Consider the following 13,713-nt stretch of genomic DNA (forward strand, 5'->3'; position numbering starts at 1 on the left):
GAGTGATGGATATCCTGAAGTTTCCCTTGATTCAACTGCGATTCTTGTGTTCCTGAATGCTGGAGAGCACAACACAGCCCTCTGGGACTACCTAGACAGCAAGTATGCTACGGGCTGAGGCCAGTTAGCAATCTGTTACACATGGTTGAACCAATGTGCCACAGCATGTTAAGGTTAACCCGGTCAAGCAGCCGGCTCCTTTCTACTTCATCACTTCACTTCATCCATTTCTCTGCAGCTTCAGCTGCAGACAGACAGACTTGGGAACAAACCCACCAGTCCCTGAAGTACATTAGAGGGACTGGGTAGTGGTAAAGAAGATTCATTAATTTTTCAGCTACATTTTAACAATGTAACATCCTTCTCTGGTTTTCTATTTTAAACTCTTGAATTATGGTAATGTACCATGGGGTTGGTGTTGTGGAGCAGAGATTTGTTGTTGTCTCGTTTAGATCATAAACTTCCATTTTCAGTCCTGTTCCTTTTTATTACCTAGTCATGTATTCTCAGCCTCTGATAACTGCATTGCGAAGTCCCTATAATACTGAAAAGGAAAAGGGGGGGAAATGGGGAAGGTAGTGTTCTATTTTCAAGGTCAGCCTAAAGCTTTTTCAAGGGTAAAATGCAAACTTCCATTTTCCTACTTACGTTCTTGCTTCATATTTTTAGGCTTATGAGGTTCAAACTACAATCAAACAGAGCAGTCAGTGAGCAAAGAGTATAACTGTCCTTTAATATATCATACTAGTTTAATGAAATGGAAAACTAAAGTTCATTTGTTTGGCAAAGCTGTGCCTTCTGATTTGTATAATCTGATTCATAACATTTCACACATTTAAAAAATTATCTAAAAAACAGTTCAGCAATGTAGAGATGTGATATCTGTAAAAACATGCACTGTTTAAAAGGTCAGCCATTTAAATCATCCAGTCACACATGGTGAGTGCAGTTTGGCTTCCCTTTAGGATACACAAACTTACACTTGACAGTTCTGATACATGCATGAGTATAAGATGAAGGGATAAACTGCTTATAGTCAAGGATGAACTACTAATGCTTTTCTCAAGAGATGTGCAGCCCAACTCTGTTCTGAACAATTATTGTGTTTTCAGACCAAACATTCACCTTTTTCAATAAAACTTCAGAATGAGATGTAGCTTGTCTTCTCAATTCTCTGCCCATTACTGAATGCTGCGATGAAGCAGGTCTTCATTTCCACTGTGGAAATAGCTGCATTTCAGTGACAAATGAAGAGATCCTTTAATAAGGCTTAAATGTAATTATTTTCCAAGGGGCTGTTAAGTTTACATGGCTCTTTTGTGTCTTTCAGTTAGTCAGTGATTAATGTTTTGGACAGGTTTTGCTGCCCAGAATCCACCCACCTCCCTTGAAGTCATGCCTTTCAGACACCTCACCAAGCCATCAAAAGACAGCAAGCCTCCAGCTATTCCAGCCCACCTCAGATGATATAGCATGCTGGATACTATCTTGTAACCTTGTTCATGTCCCTGTTTTGTAGTTAGTGTGAATCTAGTTAGCACCACAGGTACTGGCAACTCGTGCTTCTCTAGCACCAGTTTTGGGTTCCACGAGCTTACACACAGCTGAAGCAGAACTCAGATCAGGACTGAGAGAGACCCCTCAGCATCTGAAATTCTTACTGTGCCACCAGGAGCAACCTTGGTGCTAAGCACCCTTAGGCAGTGATTCCAGATATGTTTCTAAACTAGCAAAGATGGTATATCTACCCCCTGGCAGCCTGCCTTCACCTCCTTCTCTCAGCTGTGCTAACCATGGCCGTTGTAGGCTGTGCTGCACTTGCAGGAGACCTGACCTAGCTCAAAACTGATGCAGCAGAGTAAGGGGAATGGGCTTGAGGAGGTGGTTGCTGCTTTGTCTTTTTAGGGAGTTTGTTTTTGTTTTCCCAGGCTGTCCTGGATTAAGTATGTTACAAGGGTAGGGGTCTGCTTAACCTGTCACACAGCCAGGAGTGCCACACCCTGTCTCATGGCTAAATTGGAGCCTTTGGCTTTGGCTTGGAAACATTTTTTCCTTTTGACTAGGCTTTACAGCCTACACTTTATAAGCTCTTTTGGCTCCTCTTTCCCAGCTCCCTGATAATATATCCCATAGCACTTACCAGTGCTGAGAAGTCTGGTTTTAAAAATCTTCACTGGATGTTTTGATTTCCTCTGCCTAGGCTTGTCAGCTGCTTTGTTCAGCCACCGCAGTGCTCCTGCTAACATCTTTCAAGAGCAGGACAAAACAGTCATCTTCAGTGTAATACAGTACCTACCTTCAGTTCTGACTAAAGCCAGGTTTTCACTTAAGCATTTCCAAAGTGAATGGAAAGGGCAAGTATGAGTATGCTATAATGAACAAAAGTGAAGTCTTTATTTATGCTGGCTGAGGTTTCCCACACTACGCTTTCATCTTGCCACAATATCTGAAGCTGGAGGGAACTTGCAAAGAGTTCGGAAATGCTGACTGCAGGAGCCAGTCACAACACAATTACTTGCATTTTTCCAGGCCAGTTACTGACGAAAAGAGTGTAAAGCAATTAGTCCAAATCGGTATTCTCTGGTTAATCACTGGTGGCAGTCAGTCAGATCAGTGATTCTATCTGAACATTTAATTAGAGCTGAAGGCTGGAGGAAGAAGTTGAATGTTAGTGTTGGGACTTACTACCTAGGTCTTTTCGTTAATATCTACTGCTGCTATTTCATGTCAGCAGCAATTTCTGAAATGTCTGTCTCTCTAGCAGGTCAGAATTCAGGTTTGGCTTCTCTATTCTGGTGTCTTGAATAGTTAAGTTACCTTCATCTCCAAAGATCTTGATTATGGGTGCTGCTCTGAGACTCACTAGTACCTTCTGCCTACAGATACATGCAGTACATGCTATGCCACCCAGTAATCCGGATAGCGACAGCTTAATATTATCTCAGAAAACAGTGATGTTTGAATTGCAGTAAAGGATTGCATCTTGTGTCATGGAAATGTAGCTGACTTCATTGTACCTGCTCCACATAGTGTACTGGAGTGCAATTACTTCTATGACCTCTAGTGGGGATAGTCAGAGCTGCCAGTCTACCACAAATTCTGCAGTTCTAAAGAGAAATGGGAATCATCTGTCTCTAGAGTTCCAAGGCTACTGTTTTCCTGTACGGCCCTGAGACTCCCTGGTGTACAGTGCTGCTGCAAAGGCTCAGCATTCTTACCATGCAAGATGTATGTCACCCTGTAGGTAATGGCTTTTTAATAACAGCACTGCACATTACCAAACACCTTTTGCAGTATTCTCCAAAATGGCTTTGCCTTTTGTTTTTCTCAAGAGTTTTCTGTTTTGGAGAACTCCACCTCTGTGTGTTTCAGTTGAGTGGATTTGCTGCATTCTTCACCGTACCGATCTGTGACAGGTTGCTGCCTGAGGTTTATGCCCATGTGGAAATGGGTGTATTATTTTATCACTCATCCTAGTGAAGCCATGCGATATGGGTAACACAGAAAATGCAAAGCAACTTGGACAGTTCAGGGATGTAAAGGCTTGGTTTAGATGGTTAATCAATTTATGTAATGGGGACTTTGTAGGGAGGAAGATTCTTGCATTCTTGTCAACAAGCACCATGCTTAAAAGTTGTGTGATAAGAAAACAAAGGTGGACCAGAAAGAAGTACTGGCCTAAGGAGATGAGCTAGGATAGAAAGATTCAGATGCTGCAAAGGAGGGACAGTCCATGAAGTTGAGTAAGCTTCACCAGAAATGAGCAAACTGGCAAACTGGGACTGATCAGATTCAGGAGGAGAAGTATCTTAGAGAAGTGTGTAAAATACCTGACAGGAGGGTGAATGGAAGATGGAGGCAGACTCTCCTCAGTGGGGCACAGAGACAGGATGAGAAGCAGTGAACACAAACTGAATTGCCAGAAATGTAATTTTAAAAAAGGATAACGCTTTTTATTGTAAGGTTGACAAAGCACTAGAAAAGGTGACCAGAGGTAATGGAGTTTCCAACCACAGAGATCCTCAAAGCCTGGCTGGCCACAGTCCTGCTATAGTTGGGGCCACCTCAGCTAGTGCATGAATCTGTAATTCTGTCTGTATCTTTGGATAGCAGCACGTATGTTAGTCACGCACAACTTCTGTGGTTCATGTCACCTGCTCCAGGCTGTATTTATTACACATGACCTATTTTTTGTGCTTTTGTCTACCTACATCTTCATGGTAAGGTTTTCTTGTGCTGGGTAGCAGTGGGGTTTCCCAAGAATACATTGGTCTGGATTTGTGTCAAGCTGTGTGGTTAGGGTATGTGTGAATGTGAGGTACAGGTAACCAGAAACTGCATTAAGGAACAGGTCCACTTGTACCTCCCTTTATATTACAGCTCAACCTGTAAAGATTTGTTGGGAATAATGCAAGTGGAAGAAGAAAAAAAAAAAGTAATTTAGTGTAGGAATTGCCAGTCTCAAAAGATGAGTCACTGTCAGGACCTATTTAAAGTGCACTCTTTCCCTGGTCATGTCCTTTTTTCGTATTTCTTTTAACTATTTAGGATTGTATCAAGTCATGCCTGGTTGAACATTATTGATTCAATTTGTATTTGCTGTTGTTTTAACACTACTCCCAGCTCCCCTTCCCCTGATGTTCTTGACAATCCAACCATTCACACATTAATAGTGGTAGGAAAGTGAAGTCTTAATTCTTAAAGTTTGTCTGGGTGCTAATGCAGTTACAGTGTGCTGAGTTCATGTTTGAAAAGTCTCTTTATAAAGTGTTGGTGACAGCTGCAGTTGAGACAAGTGATCAACAAGCTGTGAGGATGTGGACTTGAATAGTCACTGTCTCCAGAGTGGTCACTGAGAGCAGCTTTGGATGTACATAATTGATGTTTCTAATTGAGTTTTACAGCTTTTTAATAGCTAGCACAAAGTAGTAAATTAGGTTAAAATAAAATTGTAGTCAGGTCATTTTGGGTTTCCTACTTTTCCTTCCAGTTGTGGTGTTTGAAAACACATCTTTTATTCTGAAGAAAAGTAATGTTGTTCTGACTTGACGTAGCATTTCAAGTTCAAAACAAGGAAGATTACAACTGCTAACTATATTTACAGTGAAAACAAAAGGAAAAGGAAGACACCATAGTAAAGAATTATTTCTACAGTGTGTCCTGCTCACATCATCATACATCAGACTTCTGTTGTACTCTTTTTAAAGAGCCAGTGACTTCATGTCACCTCATGTGCTTAGAATTAAGTACTGTTAGTTGCTACAATTAAAGATAGTTTTGCAAGTAAAAATATTTAACAACCAGTCAATCTGAAACCTTCCCTACCTCTGTGATAAAACAGAGGTACATCCTCAGCACATGGAGCCTCGTGTAACTTCCCAGCAACTGGTGAAAGGATCTGGTTCTTCATTGCTTAAGTCCTGCCTACCTAAACCTGTCTGTACATATACCTTTAAAAATAGGAAAAAATACTTCAAGTTGAAGTGTTCTTACTTGAACAAAAATCACAGAATGGTTTAGGTTGGAAAGGACCCTAAGATCATCTAGTTCCAACCCCCCTGCAAACAGATCTCTTGTCACATAGACTATTACAGTGTGAGCAAGTTGAATTCACTGTACACGTGTATTTCGTAGTAATACTTGAAGTTAAATTTTTCATTTTAAAAATCAGAAAGCAAAGAAAGATCAAGTGGTTTACCTCAGAACATGCCATCCAGTTTGGTCTGAAGTAGGACTGTAACTGTGAATTCCTGATTGTATCTGCTGTGCAGATCATTCTCTTCCTTTGGCTAGAAGCATCATCGTTTTGGCTAGTTGTCTGAAGCATATGTAGATACCTTGTATTCTTACTTTTTCAGCCATGCCTGGTATGATTGACTCCAAGAGGAGGTATTTAAATCATCAAAAAGTGTGGTTCCTAGTGAAATCCATAATGGGCTACACACCACATGCTGAACATACTATTAGCCACATCATTTTTTATCTTGCACCCTTTTTCTCAAAATGTCTAGCAATAGCTTACCAACTAACCTGGGGCTGAGAAACCTGCTAAAAGGAGGTCTTGTCTCATGTTTTGGTTATTTGGATGTTTATTTGTTTGCTACAGGAGATACTACTGTTCGATGTGAGCAACTGGATATGCTTCAAGATTGGCTGTCTGAATTCCGAAAATCTACCTCCTCCTCCAGTACAGCCAATCCAGAGGAGCTGGTGGCTTTTGATGTCATTTGTGGAGATCTTAACTTTGATAACTGCTCCTCTGGTAAGACAAGGCTTTGTTTTCCTGGTATTTACCTATTCCAGAAAGAAACAGAGTTCTTGATTTCCTGTAGGCTATAGCAGTATCTGAACCCGTGACTGGCTTTTGCAAGGAAACAATTGTTACAGATACCTCTAAAATAGGTACAAGCCCTGAAATAAGCCAAGGAGGGTAGCTGACACATACCAGCTCTGCTGAATTAGTAAGCATGATGCTTTCTAAGGCACAATGGGCAATAACTTGCGACTTCCGGTAGCAATAATGAGGATACATCCAGTGGTTTAGTTTTACTTGAATTAGGAAGACATCTATTGTACTAGAATTTTTGTTACTAATGAAAGACATGGATATTACAGGATTTTTGTGGGGAAAAAAGAAGTAAATTCATGCAGTTAAAAGTAATTAGTGCAGATTAATGCTGCAGAGAAGTAAACTGCTGAATCAGTCTTGGGGAAAAAAAAAAAAACCAAACGGATGCTGTGTACTTCTGGGGTTTTCTAATAATTTTTTTCTTCTATATTTGGATGCTGAAGGTACTAGAAAAAGAACTCCACAAAATTAATGGGTGGTGAGTTCACAGAGATGGTAGCCTTTTTTTCAAACATAAATATTAGACTTTGCTAAGGGTTAAACTGCTAACATAGAGTGCAGAACATTGTGTTTGTGTATCCCCTCTGCCTTCCTGCTCAGTACAGCTCAGGCAGCCACAAGAGCTCCTTGCTGGCCTTATACAATGCCTTGGAGCTGTTGGACACTTGCAAGAGAAAATTTTAGCAAAGTTGGAGAAACATTTAATAGGGTAGAAGAGATCATCAACCCGAAACACAGCCCTTCTGGTGTTCAGCTCATATGTACCAAAAATAAATGGGTCACAACTGTATGATCCAAAGTAAACTCAGAACAGTCTGAGGAAGTGCTGGCAAGTGTTCTGACTGCTAGAAGAACCTGTTATGCACTGTGGAGGTGAACAGTAAGTGGTAATGGCTAGAGAATACTGTAGTTAAACTACCGTATTAGGAAAAAATAGAATGGTAGCTGTGATAGTGAGCTTTTTTTAGGGAAGGGGGGAAGAAATGCGCTCAGTAAGAAAGAGGCCTTCAGCTAGCCATGCTGCTATAAAAACAGGCTGAGGTGGCAACTGGAGCAGTGCCAGTGAAGGGGGACAGAAGCTGGGGGATACAAACAGCCAGATCTGCTGCCAAATCTGTGATGTGGCTGTTTCACCTGCAGTACTGATGGGTATATAGACTGGCCTGGAAGCCAAGATGTCCACCAAGGAAATAAAAAACCTGCTGAATAGCAAAGGGGAGACTGCCCAGCCAGGTAGCAAAGGGGAAGTGAATGGGGCTGTGCAGCATGAGACAGGAGTGAAGCCAAGAGGCAGAACATGTAGTCAGTGTTCTCCATTCGAGAAGGTCTGGCACTAACCCAGATTTTGCACAAGAAGCACAGGGTATACTTAATGCTGTCGTGACCTGCAAGTATTTGCTTTTGCAGATAATAGTTGCAAACATTGCAAATACTACTAAAGAGGACTGAAAAGTAGATTATAAAAATCCGTTTTATTTTTGCTATCTCTGCTGCTTATTTTCCCCCTTCCCCTTTAAAATTCACTCAGCCTGGAAACTGAAATTGAGCTGGTTACTTTGGGTTTTATTTCTAGATTGCTTTCTTTCCTTTCTCCTCCATTTTTTCATTACTCATTGTTTAGGGACATTTGTTAGCATTACGGGGAACTCAACATATTAATTCTTTTAAGCATTTATCAGCTTTCTGTGGTTCTGTGTATGATTTTCTGTATTCTTTCCCACTCCACAGACTCACATGCAAGTAATTAATGTTCCAGTGAATATCAAGCTTCTATTCATAGCTGTATTGAGGGAACAGTTTTCAAAGATCTCCAGGCCTATGAGTGACCTTGTGCTTATGGCAAATGTTCTGCAACTCAGTTTTCCCTTCCAGCTTTACAGAACATTATGACAACACCACTCATGCACTTAGTGGGAACGTTATTTGAAAGGTCAGGTTGCTTTTGACTGACATATGTAGAAGTCTATTAATGTTTTTAAACCTTTTAGTGTAAGATAAGCTTTCTAGTCAGATGGGTTAAGTTTGTCTCATCAGCTGTGACTTGTTACTGTCAGTGTTGCACCTGCAAGGCAGTCATGACGAAAGTTTAATCTATCTTGGTTCTGGGAGAGATTTTGTAGATACGTAACAAGGGAAAACCTGGAAAAGTAAACTGAACAAAGGTTTCATCATCTACTTTTCCATAAACATTAAACAAACCAATTGGCTGTTCAGGCAGAATAAGCAATTCTCTGCATTGCATCCCTGCCAAATCTTGAGAGGTCAGTCGTCCCATTCACTGCCACATCTCCAGGGTACTCTGCCAAGTTAATTTTTCAATCTCCCTCCGATTATAAGGATGTTCTCAATATTAAGAGCTAGTTAGGGGATGTGGGAGGGACCTAGAAAGATGCAGTGAGATAGATCGGCTAGTATGGATGCAGTAGATGAAAGACAGTCAGCTCTATTAATGAGTACTAGTACAAAAATAGCAAACATGACTACAGCTGTGGACACAATATTACTGCACTCAAGTTTGTGCTGTGCTTCCTTCATAACTGGGAGAGGTCATGAGCTTCTTCCCTTGGCAGGAACAGCATTTCACACAAGGAAATCTAATGTGATTCCTGCAGTGTGTGACCTGCATTCTGGCCAAAACACACAGCTCATGGTTCAAAGTTCTGTTTCCCACTTCAGAGGAGTCCATTTTCGCATGTACTTACATATACTGATGTTTTGGCAATAGACAGTGACAAGTGTTTTACAGAAGCAGCTCTAAACACAGGTGAATATCCTGTTGGTCCCAAGAGAGAGCCTTCTTGCTAAGAAGTTTTAACCTTGTGAAAGGTGTAAATGCTGCAAGAAAGAAAGTTAGCAGGAGCTGCTGCCAGTTCCTTTGCCATTTAATATAAATGGAATTGTAGCAGCTGGTGTGATCAAGTTCTGCTTGTGCTTGTTTCCCAGGTACAATGACTGCTATGTCAAACAGCACACGCAGAACTAGGACTTGCTTATTTGTTCAGTGTCTGAAATTCTGGTATACACATTTTTGTAGGATATCTGACTAAATAATCTTATGAGCTTGATGTGCTAAATGCAAGGAGCACAGCAGCAATTAGGAAGAAATTCAGTTAACATTGACAGGTCATGCTGATTACATTCAGAATGACTTTAATGCTGTAAATAATATCCCAAGCGAATTATCATTTGCCCTTTCTCTTACCTGTTGCAGCTTGGAAAGCATTCAGTGAACTCTTCCGAAGCAAGTAAAGCACAAGCTTTTATCTTTGAACTTACTCAGATACACACATCTGAGTAAGTTCAAACATAAGTTTAACCCACAAAAAGTTTGTTTAACCCACAACAGCCATTCACATTGCCACTGTGGAGTCAGTCCGACCCTCCACTAAAGTTTTGTCCCAGAGTAAACCATGCAGTGTCAATGGCAGGAAGAAGAAATATGCTGCAAAACTCACTTCAGTTTACTGCTAGACACTACTGAAAAAGTCTTTCTATGAAAGACTCTGTAGGAAAGCACTGTTACTAGCAAGCCTTTGCTGGGATTTCTGATCAAGACAAGATAGTGCTGTGCAGTACAGCTGCTATTGAACTTGTTCAAGTCAACAGTATATATATATATCAAAGAAGAAGGAGGACTTGCCTTCTCTGTTGTGGCAGGACGTGTGGTTGTCCAAGATTCACCACACATAACTGATAATGCCTTTTCTTGGGCTTATGCTTTCCTTGCAGAGGACAAGCTGGAGCAACAGCATTCTCTGTTTACACACTACAAAGATCCATGCCGAATTGGTCCTGGGGAGGATAAACCATGGGCAATAGGTAAGACCTTCTCCAACCATGAATGTATGAACATTTCTTTGTCTCATTCATACAACACTGGTAAGCAGCAGACAGTTCAGCTAACTGGGAGTAAGAATTTGGTGGAGACAGAATATTTACAAGGGTTTTTTTCTGTAACAGGTATATAAGCCTGAATGGTTCAGTCTTGCTGAACTATAATTAAGAGCTAGAGATCTCAAACTTCAGTCCACATTCTGGAACTTAAGCATCAAACTCCTTGAATGACTTCCCACACCTATCCTACTTAAAAAATAACCTCTGGATTACTTGGGGAGGAGCCAAATTATTGTTTCTGTACTTTCTGCATGCCGTGAAAGCCTGCAGCTTTTGATCACAATGTTCCATTTAGAATTCTATAAATACTCTAAGCGAGGATGGAACAAAGCAGTTCAACAACACCATGAACTGGTAGGATTCATCTTCTAAAAGGTTTCACGGAACTGTAAGCTATTTGTACCTAGTGCAACACAGTTAAACTCAGAAAAACTTTAGTTCAGCAATTAGTCTTTCTCTAGAGGAGCAATTATAACTGTGAAGAGACTAAAGGTAAGAATGTGGAATTGTTTAATAACATGGCTTTACACTGTTGTAGCAGAAAAAAAAAATACAAAAAAAAAATCAGACACTGGGGCTGAAAAACTGTCCCATTGCTGGAAGGGCACAGGCAATGTTTTGTAAGGTGGCAGGTAGTAAGGAAGTCTGGACAGAGGAGCAGTGAACACTATGTTTTTTCAGTGCAGTCCCTTCTCCCCCTACAGACACCTTCACACACCTCTGCCCTCGAAAGCCTTCCGAGGCAGGTCACAGGAGGAGTGCTGGGACAGTCATATCTCCCTTTCTCTTCACAGGTACCTTGTTGGATCCTGAAGGACTGTATGATGATGAAGTGTGCACTCCAGATAACCTACAGAAGTATGCAATTGCTAATTCTCCCACATGCTTTAGACAATTCCTTCAAAAGCCACTTTATTGCTTGCTATTTAACATTTAAAAAACTGAGGGGTGTTTTATGGATTGTAAAAAAAATCCAAACCAAGAAAACACCACCAAAACCCAACAAACCAATCAGTCTTTTACTCAGGGAAACTTGGGGAAGAAGATAAAAAGGGAAGGAAAAGGGGTTGCTTCTCTAAATCTTAACAGAATTAGCTTCAGTGGGTGAGGAGAGCGACTAGAGTCAGTGGTGGTTTATTTCGCTAGAGTTGGTCCTACCTGGACAGCCCTATAGGACAGGAAACTGAGCACTGCCAAAAAGGGTACACAAACAGCTTGTCTGTTTGCAGGCAGCCAGCTCTGTGGTCACAGCCCTGTATAGGACAGCAACAAAAGGAATGTTGAATTAAATAGCACATCAGCCACAGCTTAACATTTCAGTGATACTAGTGCAGCATTACTACTTCTAAGGAATTTCTGATATTGAGAAACAGGTTATCTTTGGTTTGAGCTAGCAGACTTACAAGAAATGCAAAAAACCCTTTAACTGCATAAGTCTGAGTTAGGTTTCTTGAATACCTGTGCTGTCCATCAAATAATATGCTAGTGGAGAGAAATTAATAAGCTTTTTACATTTCAGAGCAGCACTTGATTTCGCTAATGTGATGATCCTTTCTGCACCTTTTCTACCTTGAGGGCTAGTTTAATGCACTATATTATTTGACTAACTAACTATAAAAAATGCTGTAGTTGTTCATTACCCAAATATCCTAAAGATGTAAAGTTATTTGAATTAACGCATCTGTGCAGATGCCTCAGTTAACACACGTAATGGAAACGGAACATTATACAGGCACAGTTTCTGTTGGCATTTTTACTCACCAAGTACAGAACACGGCATAGTACAGATGGACATTAGTTGAATGTATTTAGGTGAAGCCACCCTTTGAAGTTATCTTTATCAGTTTTGAACAAAGAAACTGAATTCCAGACATAAGGTCTGGGCTTAGTTGATATTCAAATAAATAAGCATTTGTTACAGTAAGTCATGCTTTGTGCATTAAGGAGCCTGCAAAATTTCTAGGCATTTCTATTCACGTGTTGAAGACATAAATTTGGTACATGTGAAAGGGATTTCTGGAAAGCAAAAGTAAAGTAATTTGGCCCCACAATCACCTGCAAATGCAAATCTGTATGTGGGTGTAACATTGTTTTTTATGGTTCCAGGAGCAGGCTTGGAACATTAAAAAAAAAAAAACCAACCAAAAAACACCCCAAACAAACAAAAACCAAAACCACATAACAAAAACCAAACCAAAACAAACGAACAAACAAAACAAAAACAAAACCCAAGCCTAAGACCCCTGTGTTATCAGTCAGCCTGTTGAGACAATCTGTCACCAATTACTTCTAGAGCATTTTGTTTTATTCCCTGAGGAGTTCCTTGTATTCGCAATTAAGTTCCAATGACAAATGACTGATAAATAAAAGCCATCAAATGATCAACAAAGATTTAACAGTATTACTGCCACTAGCTACGTGTAGGTACAGCACTTCACTATGATGTAACTGGAAAATATTCCTGAGTGCTGGCAACAGAATATACATTATACCTTTTACCTGCTCAGTGTGGCTTTGTTTTCTGCACAACGCTGTAATTCTCTTAGACCCCAGTTTCCACTAGCTTTTTATGCAGATGTGCAGAGAGCATGATCTGCATGTATACCTTATGTAGATGTACTTCAACAAGAGCCTGTCCTCTCACCTCTCTGCAACAGGCTGGTAAACATAAGAAAGGCTGAAAAATGCAATAAAATTTAAAGCCATTAATGAAATTTGAGCTTTAAAGATGCTTAAATGCTAAACAGCACAGAAGCTGTGGAGCTCTCTGTATCTAACAAGCACCATCGATCTACATAGCAAAACAAGGTACAGCCTAAAATTGAGCTCAAATTTTTCAAAATAAACCTTGATCAAGCTTTACAGACAGTTCAAATAGACATTTCAACTGGCAGCGTAACCTATCTACAGAATTACTGAATTAGTTCTTCATCAACATTCTTCTCTAGTTTATAAATAAAATTAAGTACTTCACATTACAAAACTAATTAGGCCATAAAAGCAGCAGAACAACTATTTCCTAAGTATCTCTTTCATGTTAAGTACAGCATATGTACAACACCGGACTAGAAGAACATACTTGTTACAAAAAATGAGCCAGTCACAATTGTGGAACAATAATTGTATGTGACTGTAATTATTACAATTAATAAGCTAGCTGTCACAGTCTGGGACCTGTCACAGTGCTGGAAGCTACACAACCTTCTGCTCAGCAAAGCTTCACAAAAGGCACACAAATAATCTCATCTCACACACATCATTGTCACTTTTGAGCAGAGCACTGGAGTAAGGCCATTTTCATCTCCAAACCCTGACTGGAGTCTGGCACAGGAGAGCACAGCTAAAAAATAAGATTTAAATGCTAGTTTTTCCAGGCTTCACTGCTAGAGAGGGCTCAAAGTTCTGGGTGACAGGCTGCAGCACCAGTAACAGAAGTCCCCCTTAACGCAGGTGCTTCATGGCTGAATGCC

The 13,713-nt window shown here is 40.4% G+C and overlaps 1 protein-coding gene and 1 long non-coding RNA gene across 5 annotated transcripts in view; one reads left to right on the plus strand and one right to left on the minus strand.

The window, feature by feature from the left end:
• SMPD3 (sphingomyelin phosphodiesterase 3) overlaps positions 1-13,713 on the plus strand; it is a 101,574-nt gene that overhangs the window by 78,877 nt on the left and 8,984 nt on the right. For 3 of the 4 annotated variants that reach the window (XM_065663398.1, XM_065663399.1, XM_065663400.1), the window contains exons 4-6: positions 6,107-6,262; positions 10,079-10,168; positions 11,038-11,101. In XM_065663398.1, the coding sequence (XP_065519470.1) occupies positions 6,107-6,262; positions 10,079-10,168; positions 11,038-11,101 (310 nt within the window). Of the gene's footprint in view, positions 1-6,106; positions 6,263-10,078; positions 10,169-11,037; positions 12,798-13,713 lie in introns of those variants that run through there. The other variant, XM_065663401.1, reaches the window with a different exon arrangement.
• LOC136005695 (uncharacterized) overlaps positions 1-13,713 on the minus strand; it is a 33,197-nt gene that overhangs the window by 2,699 nt on the left and 16,785 nt on the right. The window contains exon 3 of the long non-coding RNA XR_010608839.1: positions 9,990-10,141. This is a non-coding gene — a long non-coding RNA (uncharacterized LOC136005695). The remainder of the gene's footprint in view (positions 1-9,989; positions 10,142-13,713) is intronic.

This window comes from Lathamus discolor, chromosome Z (assembly GCF_037157495.1).
Source record: "Lathamus discolor isolate bLatDis1 chromosome Z, bLatDis1.hap1, whole genome shotgun sequence".
Classification (NCBI taxonomy): domain Eukaryota; kingdom Metazoa; phylum Chordata; class Aves; order Psittaciformes; family Psittacidae; genus Lathamus; species Lathamus discolor.